The sequence below is a fragment of the Indicator indicator genome, chromosome 1 (assembly GCF_027791375.1).
Source record: "Indicator indicator isolate 239-I01 chromosome 1, UM_Iind_1.1, whole genome shotgun sequence".
Classification (NCBI taxonomy): Eukaryota; Metazoa; Chordata; class Aves; order Piciformes; family Indicatoridae; genus Indicator; species Indicator indicator.
In genome coordinates this window covers 46,591,522-46,611,206 of record NC_072010.1, presented here as the reverse complement: position 1 = coordinate 46,611,206, position 19,685 = coordinate 46,591,522, and the positions used below count along the sequence as shown (strand labels likewise).

General features: G+C 34.9%; 1 protein-coding gene across 1 annotated transcript in view; it reads left to right on the top strand.

Moving 5' to 3' along the window:
• Positions 1 to 1,150: 1,150 nt before the first annotated feature.
• Positions 1,151 to 19,685, top strand: part of MYCBP2 (MYC binding protein 2) — a 131,760-nt gene continuing 113,225 nt past the window's right edge. The window contains exons 1-8 of the mRNA XM_054381668.1: positions 1,151 to 1,218; positions 2,711 to 2,915; positions 3,463 to 3,627; positions 4,332 to 4,490; positions 5,175 to 5,379; positions 6,079 to 6,224; positions 8,134 to 8,235; positions 19,265 to 19,384. Of these exons, the coding sequence (XP_054237643.1) occupies positions 1,198 to 1,218; positions 2,711 to 2,915; positions 3,463 to 3,627; positions 4,332 to 4,490; positions 5,175 to 5,379; positions 6,079 to 6,224; positions 8,134 to 8,235; positions 19,265 to 19,384 (1,123 nt within the window). The 5' untranslated portion in view covers positions 1,151 to 1,197. The remainder of the gene's footprint in view (positions 1,219 to 2,710; positions 2,916 to 3,462; positions 3,628 to 4,331; positions 4,491 to 5,174; positions 5,380 to 6,078; positions 6,225 to 8,133; positions 8,236 to 19,264; positions 19,385 to 19,685) is intronic.

Here is a 19,685-nt window from a genome sequence, read left to right as displayed (position 1 = left end):
GACATGCAACTGGAAGAAAATCCTGTGAATGGAACAACTATTTTTTTAACATGGCCCAATGAAGATTGTCATTGTGTTCACATGTTCATAAAATTTAATACATGTTTAAGGTTGAGCTGAAGCTCATCCTATTTGGTTTCTTTTCTAATATAAGTTCTATTTTATCTAAGTGTCCTCTAATTTACTCTGAAATGTTATTACTCCGAAATAATGCATTTATTATACAGTATGAAGTAGATTATTTATTTATTTGCAGGATGGTTTTGTAGTGCGAATATTTGCAACAAGTACTGAGCCAGTGCTACAACAAGAGCTGCAGCTTAAGCTTGCAAGAAAGTGCTTACATGCCTGTGGCATCTCATTGTTTGATCTGGAGAAAGACTTGCACATTATCAGTAAGTCCTTTTCTTTGAAGGTTAATAACAAGCCTAGTAATTGAAATAATAAAACCAAAACACTGTGTTTCCCTTTATTCGCCTTTGTCTAGGAAGATATAGCTCTATTATAATATGTGGTGAAGTATAAAGGGTTTGAAATTGCTTATGCTTTATTTTACTGAGTAATCCAGTCATTTTGAACCACCTTTTCTGTCTATAGCATTACAGTTTTCCAGTGTTCTGTGTAATAAATACATAATTGTTTGAAGCTTGGACTTAATAATAGTGCTTGCATAACACGTAAGCAATCTATAGAAGTCCTTTCTCTGGGTCAAAGTTAAAAAGACTGCTGGATGGAAAATAAATATGTTTAATGATGTGAAATATGTGGAAGCCATCTTGTCATCAGGATTCTAGATGCAAAATAGTTGGTATTTGGAGGAAGTTCACTTGGTCTTTTCTTTGGGGATTTTTGCTCTGGTGTCTGCTTTTAGCACTATCAGAGCAAAACCATATTTGACTGCGTGGACCTTTTGTCTAACCAAATGCAGTTACTATTGCCCTAGTGCTTTTTTCTTCTTTTGAACAACGCTGCCAGGTCTAGTCCAGTAAGCCTTCTTGTGGCAGTAAAATTTTGTTTCACTTCTAAGTTTCTTGGAACTTTGTTATGGCTCTCTGACAGATTTGGATGGAGTTAGTTGGGTCTATGAACTGGTCTGTGAAACTGCCTGGTTATCCTGTCCAGTTAACACTATCTTACACAGGTACAGGGTTTGATGAGGAATCAGCTGTCCTTGGTGCTGGAAGAGAGTTTGCACTGATGAAAACTGCTAATGGAAAGGTACTGAAAGTGCTCTATAGCAAATAACCAATTACATAAATATATTTCTACATATTTTGTTTACAATTTTTTTTTTTCACCAAATACCTGTTGCCCTTTTTAGTATGTTAGGTTGAATTGATGTAACTATATTTAAGTACATTTTAAGATCTCACTTTAAAGGGAAGAAGGCAAATGGTTATTTGAAAATAAACAGATTGCATTGGACCCACTGAGAAATCTGGGACTTGAATTTATTGCAGTTTCTATAGTCGGTCTTACATAGAGACAGCGTGGGGCTTCGTTTTAGATTTGGGGAACAAAAATACCGTTTGTCTACAAATAACATACTAGCACATTTGCAAAAATTTTTCCCCTCATAAGTTTATATAAAGAGTGTGACTATAGTGATTTATTCAAATCTCAGCCTCAGAAAATTATTTACTTCCCTTAGTAAAGTTTTTTTATTTGATTTCTTTAAACCTGTTCTTAATGATTTGATATGCTCTGCTCAGTTGAGGCTGATTTTCAGAGATTTGCATACTCATGGCAACTTAATAAATAATAATTTAGCTTACTGTCACTATGACTTTTTACATTATTTACCTTGTTTCTATTTTGGTTTAGGAAACAAATGTTACTTTTCTCATATAAGCATAGTTCTTTTGTTTTCCTGCTTTCGGAATTGTGTTGTTATATTGGAGATTTTCCTTTACTGCTATCCAAACTGAGTTTGGTGAAAAGGCTCATAAACATGTAACTTTTTTTCTAATAGTGTGAAACAGAATTGGATTTATCAAAACCCTTCAAACATTAGAGGAAGCAAATTAATTTGCTTTTCAGACATAACTGCTGCCTCTTCAATATCAGCTGTGTTTTTAGGCATGAAATACACTTTATAAGATAATGAAAATGGGATTTAGGTGTCCACATAGGTGAACATATACGTTTTATAGCACTGTTGAGTACCGTGGTTCATGGTTTTCAGTTCATGTCAGTAGTTTTAAGTTTATTCATGTGGAATATTTTATTTTGTGTGAATGTTTAGGTACTCAGTGGCCACTATGCTATTACATTAGTTTTAAAAATTATTGATGCATATTAAATTTAGTAGTAATTTGGTATTTTAAGTTATTATATAACATCATCTTGGTTTTGCACAGATCAGACATTTCCTTAAGTGTTTTAAGCACATAGTTTTCTCTGAGTAGTTTCTTCTGAACAGTTCTTTCTTGTGTTCAACTCATCTAGCCAAAAAAATCTGTATGAAAGCTAACTCTGTGGCACAGTAGAAAGCACAGTTCATTACAAGAAGAGTCTAATCAAAGTATTTTTCCTGTTAAGTCAAAATTCATGAGTTTAGGATAGAGATAAACTTAAGTGGTGTAAACAGTGTCGGGAAAACGTTCTGTATAGTTTGAAATGACAGGATTTAAAAGCAATGCAAATTTTTCAATTATCCAAGTTTAAAGTGCTGTGGCATAACTGAAAATGATTAACTGTTCTCTCCTAGATTTATTATACTGGCAAATATCAAAGCCTTGGAATCAAACAAGGTGGTCCTTCAGCAGGAAAATGGGTTGAACTACCAATCACAAAATCCCCAAAGATTATTCAGTTCTCTGTTGGACATGATGGCTCACATGCCTTACTTGTTGCTGAGGATGGAAGCATATTCTTCACAGGTTCTGCCAGTAAAGGAGAGGATGGTGAATCAAGTATGTATTACGCTTGCTTTACCAGTAGGTGATAAAAGTCTATTCACTGCCTTTCAATTTGGAAAGAGTTTTAACATTTTCCAAGAACATGTAAGCATGCCATGGAGTTAGAATTTTATGCCAGCCACAGGTACTGGCACCCATTCCACACAGAGATGTTAATAATTGCATTTTTCCTATAAATGGGAGTCTGTTGTGACTCAGAAGTTTTCTAAAGATGGATTTTTGTTTAAAAAATAACCAACGTGTGTGTAACATTTTTCTATGAAATTATCGTGCATATGTTTTCATACACAATCTTCTTAGATGGCAAGGAGGACGTTTTTTACTAAGTGCTGTTTCATAAAGTTCATTGTTAGTTCAATCTTTATGTAAAGAAAAAAAATCGAAGAGTCATTCCTGATATATATCTCATCATGACTTTGCTATTGAAGGTTTTGAGATAAACTAGTTGAATCTTAGTAAAATTCTAACTACAAAACAAATCATGTTGTGCCTTCAAAGGTTTTTCTTTTGTAGAATGATTTGCAATGTATTTTTTTTAAAGCTAAAAGCCGACGTCAGTCAAAACCATATAAACCTAAAAAAATCATTAAAATGGAAGGAAAGATTGTCATTTCGACAGCGTGCAATAATGGAAGCAGTTCTGTAATTTCGAAAGATGGAGAACTGTACATGTTTGGAAAAGATGCCATTTACTCTGACAGTACAAGTAAGTTAATATTTGTCTTTAAAGTGATTTCTCGACTAGAGTAATTTGATTTAGTCTGCAAGTTTTTAGCCTGTGGAGATGATTTTGTGCGTTCCCCAAATTTCTGCTGATTCAGTCAAATATGGCAAAAGGACAAAAAAGGAAAGACCTTAAGTTCTGTAAAAAAAATATATAGCAGCCTTGGTGACAAGTACCCAAATGAGTGCTTCCTCTAAGGAGAAGAAAAATTAAGACAAAAATTTATTGTATTGATCTAACACTAGAAGGCCACACAGGAATAAGTCACAGAAATGAGATGACTTTTGTTTTGAGCAAAAGCTGCAGGAAACCAGGCATGAAGTGTTTCTGTGCTCAAAAGACAGCCTACTTTAAATTTACAGGTGGGTCCACTACCATCTCAACGTAAACAAAGTGTTAAAGAAACTCCTATGGTGTTACAGTTCCTGTGGAACTTTCTTCAGAAGTTATTTGCAGCAGGGTTTTGTTTGGTTGTGGCATTCCTTTCTTTTCAGGATGAATGGCCTAGCCCTAATTCTCTCTTCACTTCTTATTCTAGAACTTGAGGGTTTTTTTTATATCTGTTGATTTTCTCCCTTGCCATCAATTTAGAAATTGTTAGTATCCGCTAGCAATTTCATTATATCGCTAATTTCCTTCTCATGTAGAAAGTACAATTTATCACCCAACTGTTTTATGTCTTGCAGGTTTGGTGACAGATTTGAAAGGCCATTTTGTGACTCAAGTAGCTATGGGCAAAGCTCACACCTGTGTGTTAATGAAGAATGGAGAAGTTTGGACATTTGGTGTAAATAATAAAGGACAGTGTGGGCGAGACACAGGCTCCATGAGCCAGGGAGGAAAAGGTGAGGGACCTAGATTGAATATCACAAGTGAAAACATAGCTAAATATTTGGTTGTAAGATATAATTCTATTACTAAACCTGAAGTACATGCAGTGTGCTTAAAAAACCTCAGGTAATGATGCTTTCAGCGTCAGCTGTCAGATATTTGGTATTCTGAATACGCTAATAAATTTAATGTTAAAAATCTCAATTACTTCTGTCATTGAAAAACATTTTCTTTAAGTGAAGGAATAAGTTTAAACCTGATCACTCCTTGTCTTACTATATGCTGTTGTCCTAGTAAGAAAATTTTCTACCTTTTCCTGTTTGCATTCAGTCTAAACAGGACATGAATGCAAGTCTACATCTTTCTCCATACCCCTATATGTTTCTATTACTCCTAAATACAGGTATGAAAAAATCATATCAGTTCACCTTTGCCAGACTGGAATATTTCATACATGACAAGTAAATGACCTGTTACTGAATAGAAATGTTTCAGTTCCCTTTGACTTGTGAAACCTAGCTATATACCCCAGCCCATGCTTAGAAAGCTTTCAGAAGTGTCATTGTTACGGCTGAGCAAGCAGGTGAGACATGCCTAATTACTGATCTTGAAATCTGATCTGTGAATGTTCTTCAGAGCTTCCTTGGGAGTTACTGGCCTGAGAAAACAGCTATTTCTTGTTTCAATGTCTTAATCAGGTTTTGGAGTTGAAAACATGGCAACAGCAATGGATGAAGACCTAGAAGAGGAACTGGATGAAAAAGATGAGAAGTCCATGATGTGTCCTCCAGGCATGCATAAATGGAAGCTGGAGCAGTGTATGGTGTGCACTGTATGTGGAGATTGCACAGGGTATGGAGCTAGCTGTGTTAGTAGTGGGCGTCCTGACAGAGTACCTGGAGGGTAAGCAAACGTATGGAAATATGCTTGCTATGGTGCAGTCAGTGGCTAAAGTACATGTTGAATGTAGACTCAGTTGATGTGTTCTGAAATTTAAATCTAAGATGGCATATTTTAAAGGAGTCTGGCCTTTAAAAGTCAGGAGGAGGTTAACATTTTTGGAACTAGCTTGAGATGATTTAGTTCAGTGCACAATGAATTTTTGTACATTTCTTTAGTGTATAGTTCTTTACTAGAAACTGTTGAATATGAACACTAATCTGCCTCTTAACTGCTGCTGGCTTTGGGGTGTATGATTTTGTTTGTCATATATTTTCTGGTTTTCTTACCTTGATGTTCCACTTGCTTTTGTCTTCAGTGCTGAACTGCATTAAAGGGCCACTGCTTTACATATTACCATTACTATTTCTCTAGCATTGCATGTGCTTTATTATTTCCTTATTCATATTTTCATGTGATGTATACTTAATTTAACAAGGAAAAATTCACACTGAGAAATCACTTCAAATCTGTATGGTGGTTTTCTGCTCCATAGCACAACACAACAGCAGCTGGGATTTAAATTAGTTATGCTTTTCTGTTTATCTCAGAAAAAATACATGTCCACAGATGGAACAAACTAATAATGTGTGTTTTAATAACCAAGGCGTCAGTAATGCATGAAAATAAAAGATAGTGATAAAGCAACTCTGTTTGCTGCAGAATCTGTGGCTGTGGCTCAGGTGAGTCGGGCTGTGCTGTATGTGGCTGCTGCAAGGCGTGTGCTAGAGAACTGGATGGCCAGGAAGCAAGGCAAAGAGGAATTCTTGATGCTGTAAAAGAGATGATACCTTTAGATCTCTTGCTAGGTAAGTGATACAAAATTAGTAAGATGGCTTTTTGTTTTCTTTCTTATGGCACTTTGTCCTCAGTACATCTGTTTACACTTTTAAAAAAAACTCAGTCACACTACTGACTTGGGAAACTTGAATTGAAATAGTGTCAGTAGTATTTTGATTCTTCTGTATGATAAAACTTTGTATCTTAAATAATGCAGATCTTTCCAATCAAATTACTGAACTTTTATACACATAGGTTAGTTTTAGTATATTATAGTTTAAATGGATAAAATATTGCTTATCAGGCAGATTTCTTTATTGGAGATATTGCAAATTGGGATCACTGTGGTAAGTGAAGTTGCCTTTACTATAGATGTGTGTGCCATTTTCACTTGTGGTTGTAATACTAATGATGATGCTACAAAGCTGTGCTTGTCATTTTTGATACTCACATAAAGACTGGGGAATATTGTTTCTTCATAACTTTTTTCTCTTAGAATTTCAGAGTAATTTGCCAAGAGCATGGAAGTCACTTTTTTAAAATACGCAGAATACTTCCCACACCACCTCACCTAACCGCCCACCCCCTAAAAAAATAACTACCTTGGGGAAAAGAATTACCAACTATCATGATTATTGAAAAATACAAATTGGGATCTTGCCCTGTAAGATCTGTTATCACAGTATTTATAATTCTGTGTTCTCTCTATTTGCAATCAGCAATTACAGGTTTTTGGAGATCAGATTTTTCTTCCTTATATTTTTTAATACTTAGATTACATAAAGCATGGCTGTATGGATATAGTATCTAGTATAGAAAACAACCATGAAATAATCAGGTGCATGACTTAAAATGTTTATACATCTCACCAATTTGTCTCAGGGGGCAGGGAATAGTAAAAATAGAAAATTATGTTATATGTTGAGTGAGGGGGTTGGTTTTTTTTTTCATGAAGCAAAAGTTAAGTGGAGACTAGATGTGGTTCTTGTGAGAAGTTTGTGCTAACAATCTCAAGTAACTTCACTTATCGAGTCCTGATGCTTCCATGCAGGTATTTCTTGGTATAATTTGTTTGGACATCACAGAACTGGGGTTTATACTGGCAGTGATTGTGACAGTTGCAGCTCTGCTTGATAGGTCTGTTCTCATGCATGACCAAATAGGAGTTAGTTTTTGTGCTAACTCCCCTGCTATCAGGATAGAAAACAGTTCTTGGCCCTAGTTAGAAGGGGCAGCATTGACCGCATTTGTTTGGAACAAACTGAGAATGCTTCCAGGTTGAGTTTGCTGAAAAAAAAAAATCAGAAAAAACTCGTGCTTATAGTATCTTTTTTTATTACATTCATGCCCGCCATATTTTCTGTTCAAAAAGGTGCATAGCAATTTGTGTCAAATTCCTGTTAAATTAGCTGCTTTTTTTTTTTTTTAAGTCAGGGGTACATGTAGACACATATATGCATTAAAGTAATTGTGTACGTCTTAGTAAGCACAGAGCATACAGTGGTAAAGCATTCTTAAACTGTTCTTAACATATCTAATAATGTTAATCTAAAATTTTAATTAGGTTAATATCTTAATCTAAGTTAATATCAGTCTAATTTAATGTTTTAAAAATACAAGCAATTTTTATGCTTAACAGTAATGCTTGCTGAAACTTATTTTGGAAAAGTTGAGATGACCATGACAGCAGATAACTAAATATGCATCATAGAAGCTAATTGCTAAATAATCTTTAATGATGTTGAAATTGTGGCAGTGATTAAACCCAGGAAATTCAGAGATAAGATTTGAAATTTCTCTTGAAATTTACTCAACTCCTTTCTTTATTTCTAAATACTGTGTTAGAGCAGATAGTTATTAGGCTTCAATTTTCATTTACTTCTAGGGTTTACTGCTATTATAATAATTTTGTATATTTTACTTTCTTATTCCGTGTAGCTGTCCCTGTTCCTGGAGTTAATATTGAAGAACACCTTCAGTTACGGCAGGAAGAAAAGCGGCAACGTGTAAATAGGAGACATAGGTTGGAAGAAGGAAGAGGTAAGTGACTTTCTTTTTGATGAGAGGATTGATACTTTAAGCAAACTTATTACTCTGCTTTTTAAGAAAATAGAATGGGCTTGCTTCAGTGAGCCCAATATATTAACCAACAAAAATCAGAACCTAAATATCTATCTTATGTTATTTAGCATGTTTTGGAATTTTGGGAAAAATCTGTGTTTAACAAAGCCTACTCATGAAAGTCAGAATTTTAATGGTGAAGAGTGGTACTTTATACTACTTTCATATAGTAATCTTTCATTTTTTGCTATTTTCTAGTAGAATAATAGTTTTGAAAAAATATTTTTCATATTAAGAGTTGCCTTTATGTGAAGAGTTGAAATAACTGCAGGCCTGTCTAGTGTTAGTTAGCATTATGATGATCATGAATTTTTGTTGCGTAATAATAAACGGGAATTCTTGTTATATAAAATTAATTCTTTTAAGTTGGAATAGCATGAAAAAATGGACACTGACTAAATTTAAAATATTACATCACTTCAAAATTTTCTTGCCTTGTATATTTTCTACCTTGGGAATTACTGTTAGTTTCCCACAGAAACAAGAAGTACTGTAAGAAGTTCTCAACACTTTACTTCTTTAAGATACCCTGGTGCCCTGATCCAGTTGTTAGAGACATTTAGACTGATACGGGTCGTAATATTTTAGTGAGGCGTGACAATGAGGCTGATTAGATTTTTGTGTGGAGGAGATGAACAGCTTCCTTGGAATAGCATAGTCTCTAAGTTCCTTCTGTGTCAATAAATATGATTTTGATTCTCCTTACAGGAATTACATACTGTTTTTACTCAGATACAAAAGGTGCATTGTTGTAGAACTTAGTTCCTAGGCTCCATGCCAGTAAACCTTGTGGGGGAAAACTGTGGCTTTATTTCACTTGCATGTAAGAAATGACCTGTCTTATCACAAATACAGGGAAGAGAAACGTTATAGGTCCCTGTGTATATAGACAGGACAGAGTATTTATTTTTATTTGAATCTTTGTGGTTAATTTTAGCTATGATTTGGAAAGGGGAAACCTTGTGTTTCTTCCTTTGTCTAGGGCACGTTTGAGCTTCATTACATTTTGCTGGCAAAGAGCAATAGAGAAACATTTCAGTTACTGCTGTCCAGCTTGTTGTACACATCCGTACTCTATTTTCTGTCAAAAGAACATTTGTATTCCATGCTTATGTGCTGCTGGAGGTAGTGGGTGTGCCTACCTGGAGGGTTTAAAGTAAGTTTCCTATTTCAGTTCAGAACAATTTACATGATAAAACAGAACAATACTTGAAGATCTCTGTTTGCATAGTTGGGTATGAAAATTTGATTCGAAACTCAGTCTTGATTTACAGTCAGATTGAAAAAGTTGGAGTTCTGTTGTCTCTCCATCCAAACTGCCTGTCTCTGTGAGTTGATGAGAATCATAGCACCATTCTTGAACTCTTACAATACCTGTATTTTCGTGAAAGAGACAAGAGCATTTAAACAGAATTTCAGGCTTTGGAAACTGAAAAAAAAAAAAATTAGGCTAATGTTAGAATAGACAGGCTGCTTAGTTACTTCAGAAAGTTCTAATATTTGTGCATATGTAACTGAGGAAATCCTTGCTGATGAAGTAGCTGCTAACAGATCCAAAGAAAGGCTTTAACCTTTTTCTTTTCTGAAAATACTAATTAGCCAGTTAAAGGCCAGATTAGTTCTGTTAGGGTCTTTCCTTCAGGTACAGTATTTTATTTGTCAGGATTACGATTTCTAGATCTTAGTGTTATAATGTGTTCTTTTATACCAGATCAAGGAGTAACAACACATGTAGTTTTTGGTAGTAAAGAACAGGATCCATCAGTAAAGGTTTCTGATCACTCTTCAGTTACAATTATTGATGTTTTTCAATACAAATATTTTCAGTAGATCTTAACATTTTATAAACAAGAGGAATATGAAAGCCTTGTAAGTAAATACAGGAATATTTCATTCCTAAAGCAAGCAAGCAAACAAAACAAAAGATCAAAGAAACTTCTCAGTCATTTGCCTGCTGAATGTTGAAATGGGAGTTAACAGTTCCAGCACAAGGGCTGAAAGTATATGGTTTACATACTACAGGTTTTAGTGTGTTCTAGTTGTTCATGCTTCTTTATCAAATCTCAAAATTTAGTCCTGTTACAGTGACCTCTATTTTAAAAATATATTCCAGTGATCCATTTATGTTAAGGGAGAAAGTGATGGTTGTGCTTACAGGTACAACAATCATTTAACTCCTTCGTGAGTATAGTTGTGGTTTCTTGTATGAAATAAGATAAGTATACATTTTTCTACAAAGTATGAATTTCAATATTGTGGGAAGAAGTAGTCATTAATTGCTACAATAGCTACATGAATACAACATCAGTGATTAGTAGCTGTATATATGCTGTTTTCATGTTTTGAATTGGGTTGCTTAACTCAAGAAGGACATTTTGTTTTAGTGACAAATCAGATCCTTAAAATCAGCAGTGGAAAAATGTATTTCAATTTGGGATAATAAATGTATTATTTAAACCTAAAAGTTTCTTAATACTGATCATACTACTTTGCTTTTTTCAGCCAAAATTATGTACATTGTGTTTATGTGGCTGGCTTTGCTTTTTTTTTTTTTTTTTTTTTTTTTTGTGGCAGGGCTAGAGCTACTTCACTCAGTTGCTTTTTTCTACTAGCTTAATGGCTCTGATGAGCAGTTGAAGAGACCCCAAAATCAATTTCATGTATTTGAGTCTCATGTATAAATAACCTTTTGAGAAATAGCCAGCTCCATTCATCACAGCTTAAGGGTTGTTGGGAATAATAGGAGGTGTTTTGAGACTATATTATCTGAGGCTGCCTATATTTGGGTAACTTTTGATATTTCTAAAATGTAGCTGATTGAGTTAATTCAGTAATTAGTTCTGCTGTGGAAGGCTCTGAGTATCATATAAATCTCTTTATTATCGCCCAAGCTTAGAATCAGTTTGTCAGTAACACTATTCTCTGTTCATTGCTGAACATAAATACACAGCAGAACTGCCTGTTCAGATACAACATTTTTTATTAAATATTGCTGGAACACCTTTCCATAGTTTTAGTTAAATATTTCTTTTTATGGTTTCAGGCCCCAGAGGTTATATTTATTTCTAAGTACTTCAAACAAGTGAAAATCAACCAAAGGCCTCTCTTTCTTCTTGAAAAAAATACCAAACCCGTGCGTGACTGTTTAAAAACGCTTTCCAAGAGAAAGCTGTAGGTTTCTGTCTATAATAGTGGGCACATATGGTTCTTTAAATGGTTTTACTTGAGTTAGTAATTACTGTCTGAAAGAGGTGGTTACTGCTAAAGCTGGTTTTCAAAGTAGAAATAGTTTATGTTTCTATTAGTTTTAGAACACAGATTTGTAACAGACTCAATGAGAATAGTTCTGGTTTATATTTACTATTTTCATTTACCTTATATGTTTATATGCAGAAATACCTCTTTCACATTTATGTAACAAGACATACACAGTCAAGTATTTGGAAGGCAGAAAGTGTCAAGGCTATCATGAATCTTAGTTTCATCTCCTTCTTTATCTCCCTCAAATTGTCATGCGTGCTTGTTTTGACTAGCTTGCATCTCTTTCCCCCATAAAAAGCTGTAATAATTTTTTTTCACATCTGATTTGTTGTACAGTTACATGTCATCAGAAAAGAGTTTTAACAACCCTGAAAGAGGGATGTGTACTATCACCATGCTGGACCTGAAAGTGTTTTATGCTTCCTAAAACATTTCCTTTCCTCCAAATCTCCTGTAGTTTTTACTTACCCTAATATACTTCGCTTCCATTCCGTCCTAATGAAATTCTCCCCTTTTTTGCCATCTTGGCTCTTGGCACTAAAATGCCAAAGGCTGCCTTGAGGGCTGTGTCTTGTTCCCTGTTTGCTTGTTTCGCAGACATTTGCTGACGCTTCATAATTAATTCCTGGAGTTATGTAGAGAGCACTTCTTTTTGATTACCTGCAAATGTCTGAGGTCCACACACTTCATGCTGCAGTTTGTATTCTTGCATCTCATTTTGCAACGTTTCTAACCTGAATTTCACTTTTGTCGTATTATCCTATTCCTTCTCTATTTCTTGGATTTCTCCTCTCATTAAGAACCTCTCAGTAAGCAAGTTACTACGTTCCTTCTGTGTATTCTGCACTTCATCTGGCTTTCCACTGTATCTTTTGTCTTCAGACAATATGAAGTTTCGTAATCTGCTTCTCATAAGTCTCTCCCTTTTCTTGGCTTTTCCTGGTCTGCCTCAGTAATAGTCCTCAGTATCTCATCACCAACTTGAAAAGAAGGAAAGTATGGTATAGTTTTTTTTTTTCATAGAATGGCTTAGGTTGGAAGGGACCTTAGAGATCATCTACTCCAACCTCACCACCATGGATGGGGACTTGTGTAATTCTAAAATCTGGTAAGTAGGGTATTAAATGCAGAGAGTAGCCTGACAAAATAATCCTTTCTAAAAATGTATCTATTAAATGGAAGCTCTGAGAGAAGAACATAGAAAGTGGGAGTAATAGCAAGACACAAGGATGAATCTGACAAATGAAGGTAAATATGGTTCTTAAGCATCAGAAGGGGTTCTTAATTAACAGTGGATCCTATTATGGGATAAACAGTCTAGATAAATATAATAGAAATAACCCCAAAACTATGCTGTATGTAGAAACATACATGATTAATGGTCTTTTGGGCCATTATATTAACACATGTATGAATTTCAAACCTAGGGGGAAAGGTGATAGAAGATTTTTATTTTTTAACATTGAAAAATTTTTCTTGTCTAAAGACAAATTTTTTCCTTTGAAGGTTCTAAAGCTAACTTACCTAACTTGACCTAACTTACATTTAAATTCCTTTTTATAGTGAAGAAACAGATGGATGAAAGTTGTCAGCAGGAAATATGAGACAACGGGCATTTATGAAAAGTTGGCCTACATGAATTCTTCAGTACCTTCTAGCTAAGGAAATAGAGCAAGAGTGATTTTGAAGGAGAAGGAGGAATAGTTTTTTTTCCAAAGTTTCCCATAAGCTACATGTTTAGAACATGATACAAAGCCTAGGTTTGGGTATTTTGGGTGTTTTGTTTGTGTTGATTTCCCCACCACCACCTATGTGGAATGGCAAGAATGGCAGTTGGCAGAATTAGCTGCTCCTGATTCATGATTTCCATTGAATGTGACATTTCTGGAAGAAGTGTCATGCTTAACCCTTAAAATAGAGGGGAAAATACTGATTTGAGGAGGAAATTGATTAGTAGTAGATAAGAAAAAAAAATCATAAAATTTGAATAATTTTCTTCAAAGAACAGGTGTTTTTGAGTAGCTGTTTTCTTTATAAGCTGTAATTCCACATTTTAAATATGGTAATTTTGAACAGTTGTATGGTTTTTAATTTAGCATTGACATTGATGTTCCAGATTAGTATTTTGAATTGAATATTTTAATATGTAAGGCATGCTAATAAATGTGTTTGCCTATTGAAGACAGAAATGATGTTTGCTGTCAAACTCCAGTGTGAGAGTGTAATTCTATTATATTTCCATTGCTTGGAGTACAGTTGCATACTTAGAGACTCAGCAAAAACTGTTGCTGTGGTGTATTTATAGGTTTAATTCAAAATACTTTGGTCTTATTATCAAGAACCGGCAACTTTCTTTTATTTAGGACTTTTTGAATTTAGGGAAATGAGAGTATTTTTTTTTTTTATTGCTTTTAATTTACGTTTTGTTTTACACACTGTTTCAGTTTTGTGAGCTTTCCTATGCATGTGCAAAATGTTTCTCCTCAGGCCCCCTTGTATTTCCTGGTCCTATTTTTATGAACCATCGAGAACAGGCTCTAGCCAGATTCAGACCCCATCCAGCACAGCTAAAGCATAAACGGGACAAGCGCAAAGGTATTTGGTCTTCCTTATTGGCTAAGGTGGAAATAAGCCCATCCTCCTTGTTACTTCTTCTGTGCACTGAATCTGTCCTTTCAAAGAACTGCACAAAATGGGTTCTGCCTTTCTTCATGTTAGTATCACTTTACCTGAGGAGAAAGAAAGTGCATTTAAATGTTGACCTTTTTAAAAAATATTTGGTAGTTTGAATAATTTTAGGTTTTCTTTCTCTTTTTTTTTTTTTTTTTTTCCTTTGGAGTGACATATGCATTGTCTTTGTGTGTCTTTTCCCATTTCTGATGCTGTCTTGTTCCTACAGTTCTTTAATTTTACCATAAGAAACTTTAAAACACTTTCCAGTAGCTCAGTCTGCTGCATTGTGTTTGCACTGATTGTGTTAATATATCTGCAGTGATCACTTTAGCATATCAGTTCCAGATTTGTTACAATTTTCTGTAGATACATTATCTTTTAACAAGCCTTTTGTAGAAATTACACATTTTAAATGGTATTAACACGTTTTTTATCTTTGGGGAGAATACTAATAAAATTATAGATTTTACCCTGTAATATTATTGAGTTAAGCATTCTTATTTGGAAAACCAATTCTTAATGTATAGTTTGTTGAGATACAAATTACTGTTTATTAGGAAGTAGTATATTATTAAAAAAATCCAACTGAATTTATTAAAGGTGACCTGTATCAAATCTGACCATAGTTTTTATGTATCTGAATATAGATGTCTGTACATATTTATCCCTTATATATAATACATAGGTAGAATGTAGATTACAGCTCCTAACGTGGTGAGGACCAAGGCCACTTCATCTGTTTTCTAAAAAATAGCTGAATATGGGAAGAATTATCACAGTGGCATTTCGGTAGTATTTGCCTTGTAATCAAATATTTATGACAGTTGGAAGTCTTTGGAGATACGTTTTTGGTATGTGTGTGTGGTAGGCCTACCTAGTTACCAACATGCTAGATCATGAAATGGGTTTATTTTACTGAAATGAAAGCAGAATCCGGTCCTTTGTAGTTGTGTAACATACCATCTGAACTTTAAGTCTTGATGGATTAAATACAATAATCTATCATAGTCTCTCTGGGAGAGTTTGGATGCTGAAAGACAAAGCATACAGAACCTAAATGTAATTTCAGCAAGAGTTTGCTGATGACTGCTGTTCTTGAGCTGGATACTACTGACAGTTGTACTGCTTGACCTTATAGGCAGGGACATAAGAGTATACTTCTCTGGCCTACATCTCTACTTTTTTGGCATGTGTTAGTAGTGAGAACTCACTTCAGCTCAAGTATCTCCTCACATAAGGTATGTTTGTTAGTGTCAGTTTGAGGTTTAGATTGCTTGATGGAGTTGTAAGGACAAAGGTCTGTATTGTGTTGAAAGATTTCGTGAGATACACAGTGTAGAACAGAACACTTTTCCTGGAGGAAGGCTATGTTCAGTTACTTTCAGTAAATTTTGAGAACCTTCTCTGCCTCAGAAGATTGCTTCTTAAAACAATAACCATAAATTCCACTAGAAACATACCTTAACTTCTGGAAGAGCTTCCAAAAGAAAAGGGAAAACTAGTGAAGTGTGCTGTTATCAAAGTAATGGGGAAGGTAGGAATAATGAAAGAAGATTAAAATCATAGAATAGTTTGGAAGGAACCTTAAAGATATCTCATTCCAACCTCTCTCCTATGGACAGGTGTACCTTCAGCTTGATCAGGTTGCTTAAAGCTGCATCTAGCCTGGCCTTGAACACTTCCAGTGAGGGGGCATACCTCATCTTAAAAGGTGTGCCTCTTTTGCTATACAGGGAACGTAAAAGCAATAATCAAACAATACAAGACAGGGATAGTAACTTCGGTGAAAGGACACCAACATTAGAAATCAGCATGTTCTTTAATTTTTACTTGCTGTTTCTGATAAAATAGTCTTGTAACTCACACCAACCAGACCTTCAAGATCTTCAGGCAAGGAAAATGTATTTTGAATGGTAGTAGTGATGAGGTCAGTACTTAAACTTGCTCCTACCTCTTTCTGCTTCTCTATTTGCAGATGCAGAGCATCTCTTGGTAATTATATTTAAATTTGAATGTGAACAGCTTCTTCAAGACTGACAGTTATGACATAATTATCAAATCTATGTGTTTTTCACTTATGACATTCTGATGAATTTCCCAGTTGAAAAGTCCTTCAACTTCAACAAATACCTGTTTTTTGGGAAGCTTGCCGTTATCATCCATTCACTGCACATTTATAGCATCTGCGTATCAAGAGCCTTGTTATTACCAAAAAATGCATTTTAAGCGTAATCATGATCCTTCTGATCTATGTCTGTATAGGAGAAAGGATTGCATACCACTTTCTTGGTATTTGTGGAGTGCTTTGACACTAAGAAGGAAAATGAACTTGTGCTTTATCCGTATTTCTTTAATGAGGGTAGTTAGTTCCCAGTCTGTCTCCAATCCCTGCAGACTTCATCGTGGGGATCTGTGTGTAAAACTCATTATTGGAAGTCTGAAGAATTGTCTCCACTTGAGAAATGAACTGAGCAGCAATCAAAACCAAAGCGAGCTGTTTGAGTCAAGCAAATGCCACCTTTTCCCCTGTATTTGGGAGCAGCAGCAATGGAAAAAAACTTCTGAACAAGCAGATAGAAGTCACACCATAAACTTTTCAGAGACAGTATTTATTACTAGTTTTTTATGTGCTGCTGTCAATAAGGAGATACTTTAGACAGGGACTTGCTTGGAATCTGAGTCATTGAAGCATGTAAGAGAGTGTGAAAACTCACGAGCATACAGTCATCACATGTTGTCATGTGTTATCGTGACCACTAATAATTTGTTAATAACACTTCTTAATGACAAGGTTGACTTCCTTTGTAACATACCTTTTTTGGTGTTTCAAGTTCTGTCTCTCTGTTCAGACTACCTTATCTTTCCTACCAGCTTCTCTATTCCTTATCATTCAGTAACTCATTTTGGAGTGTTAAATTTCATAAGATTAAGTTGGCCAGAAGTTAGGAGTAACTTTTCATGTCATATACTGCAAGCAGAGACTTACACCTGTGAACTGTTGCAAGTCATAAACAAAGCAGTACCAGAGGAAGAAGAAACTGATGAAGAAATTCTCATTATTGAATAGGTAGACAAAGTATGGATTGATAGAAGAGTCTATTAAATCTCTAGAGGTTAGAAATTGTTGCTGCTTCTTTGTCTCTCAAAACCCCACTACATAAAATTACTTACTCCAGAAATGACACTTGTTAAATGATTTGAAAGGTTATTCTTGTCATTTTGTAAGGTTCCTTTGATATTTTTATAGGACAAGATAACTCATAAATTGGCAAGCTCTTGTCCACTTGTGAAATAAAGCTGAATACCTAATTCAAGAAGACAACATTAAAAGTAGTTTTCCTAGTTTCTGTTGTCTGTTGGAAAGGGGCTTTACTCCTCCAAAGTATGCTTTTCTAATTGGCAAGATATATGAGCCGCAGAAATTACCTCGAAATTCAAATTCACACTCTCAGTCAAGTACACTCGGTTTATATTCGTATCTATTAGTTTTGACTATACTCGCTGTTGAGACTGAGGTTTTTTTTCCTGGAAGGCAGCTTTTTCCTTTTTTTTTTTTTTTTTTTGTGGTAGGAATATCAGTCAAGAAATGTGTTTTACAGAGGGAAAATTTGCCTTCAGGAGTTAATTTTCTAAGGAAAATGGAGAGAGCTTTGTATATTTTAGTGTTGTGGGTTTTTTTTTTCACCCCTTCTTAACAGTTAGTCTAACTGAATCTTCCTGGGTTTAGTTACAAGGGGTTTGTACTTGCCACACCTTATTTTAGAGTGTTTATCAAGTACTGAAGAGCCAACTGATTCAAAACTTGAGACAGTTACTAACCATGCAAAGAAGGCTGAGAGGAGTTCCATTTTCAGTTCCATTTCACACTTAAGCAAAGTAAAAGGTACTGAAGACAGTTGCTTCCATTCTTGTATTCATAAAAGCTTTCAGAATTTGGGTTTGAAATTTTAAAACTTCAACTTTTAAGATTGTATCCAGGAAATTAGTTTATTTTAAAGGGAAGGAATTGCAAGATTGTTTCATGTCTGTTAGTACACAACTGACACTGCTAGAAAAAAAAAAAAGAGAAAAAGGCCATGGAACTTCTCAGAGCCAGGCAACTGCAGATAAGAAATTTTTCATTGTGGAAATGCACTCTTTTTAGTGCTTTCATTGTCTGCTTTCTATGCAGGTGTAGTTTTAATGGTCATGATGAGGCTGTCTGTTTCTGTCACATTGTTTTCCTGCTAGTATTATGAAAACCACCTTCCTTTGGCTATATAGTTTGGATTATAGTGTAATTGTTAGATGATTTAAATATTTTGATATTTGGAGAGAGAATAGTGGCTTTCAGGAAGTTTATAAATAATACACTTACTTGCCACTTCACATGCAAAAGCAGTTTGACTTTAGGAGCCAACAGTGCACTTTCTAAAAGATAATCACAGAAACAATGCCTAAAAATGCATATTAAAAAGTGAGGAAACATGCTGATAATGAGTATGCTGGCATTGTTAGATATGAACTGCATAAGTAATTGTTACTTATGAAAAACAAAACCTTATATGTAGCCACATCAATCAAAACAAAATCCTTAACACAAGTGTGAAATCCTTAACAAAATCCTTCACAAGTGGTAATTATGAAAAAAACAGACCAGGCTGGGGTGATTCAGTGCTTTCCGCCTATTTCATAATGCTATTTTGTCAAAGAATGAAAGTGGTGGTTATTAAGCAAAACTGAAATTTTGAATTTCCTGTTTTGCTGGTCATTTTTGTTTGCTCTTTGGAAATTTCTGCTGTAGAGGATGTCATGCTTTCCAGCATGTAACCTTGTAGTAGGCTGTTTAGAAGTAATTTCTGTCATCTTTCTCTACTTTGATGCCACGTTTTGAGTGTGCTCTCTTACTGTTCTGTGAGTTCTTTCTCCTACCTTACAAATGGTGGTGTGGGGAGTTACTTACTATTTGTGTCCTCTTCATATGAATATAAGTCTTTTAGAAGTGATGGGATATAATTGCAAGTTTTATTTATAGATGGAAGCGGAGAAAGGGGTGAGAAGGATGCTAGCAAAATCACAACCTATCCACCAGGGGCTGTCCGCTTCGACTGTGAACTGCGAGCCGTACAAGTCAGTTGTGGGTTCCACCATTCAGGTAAAAACAAATAAACCAATGTTAATGATGTTGTAGATTTTTGTTGCTGCTGTTTTTATTTTAATATTAATATTGCCATGTATTTTCACTATTACTACTACTTCAGTAAGGATTTACACATAATTGTTTAAAGTTGGAAAGGTTCCATGATCATTTTGTAGCTTACTACACTATCCTTCAACAGTGAGAAGGAGTTTGAGTATCACATATTGAGTTACTAAAGAGCTCTTAAGCAATTTTTGAGTCATTTGAAAACATCTTCAGGGTGCAGCTCTAGCCCTGCATAGAGATGATAGCTGTG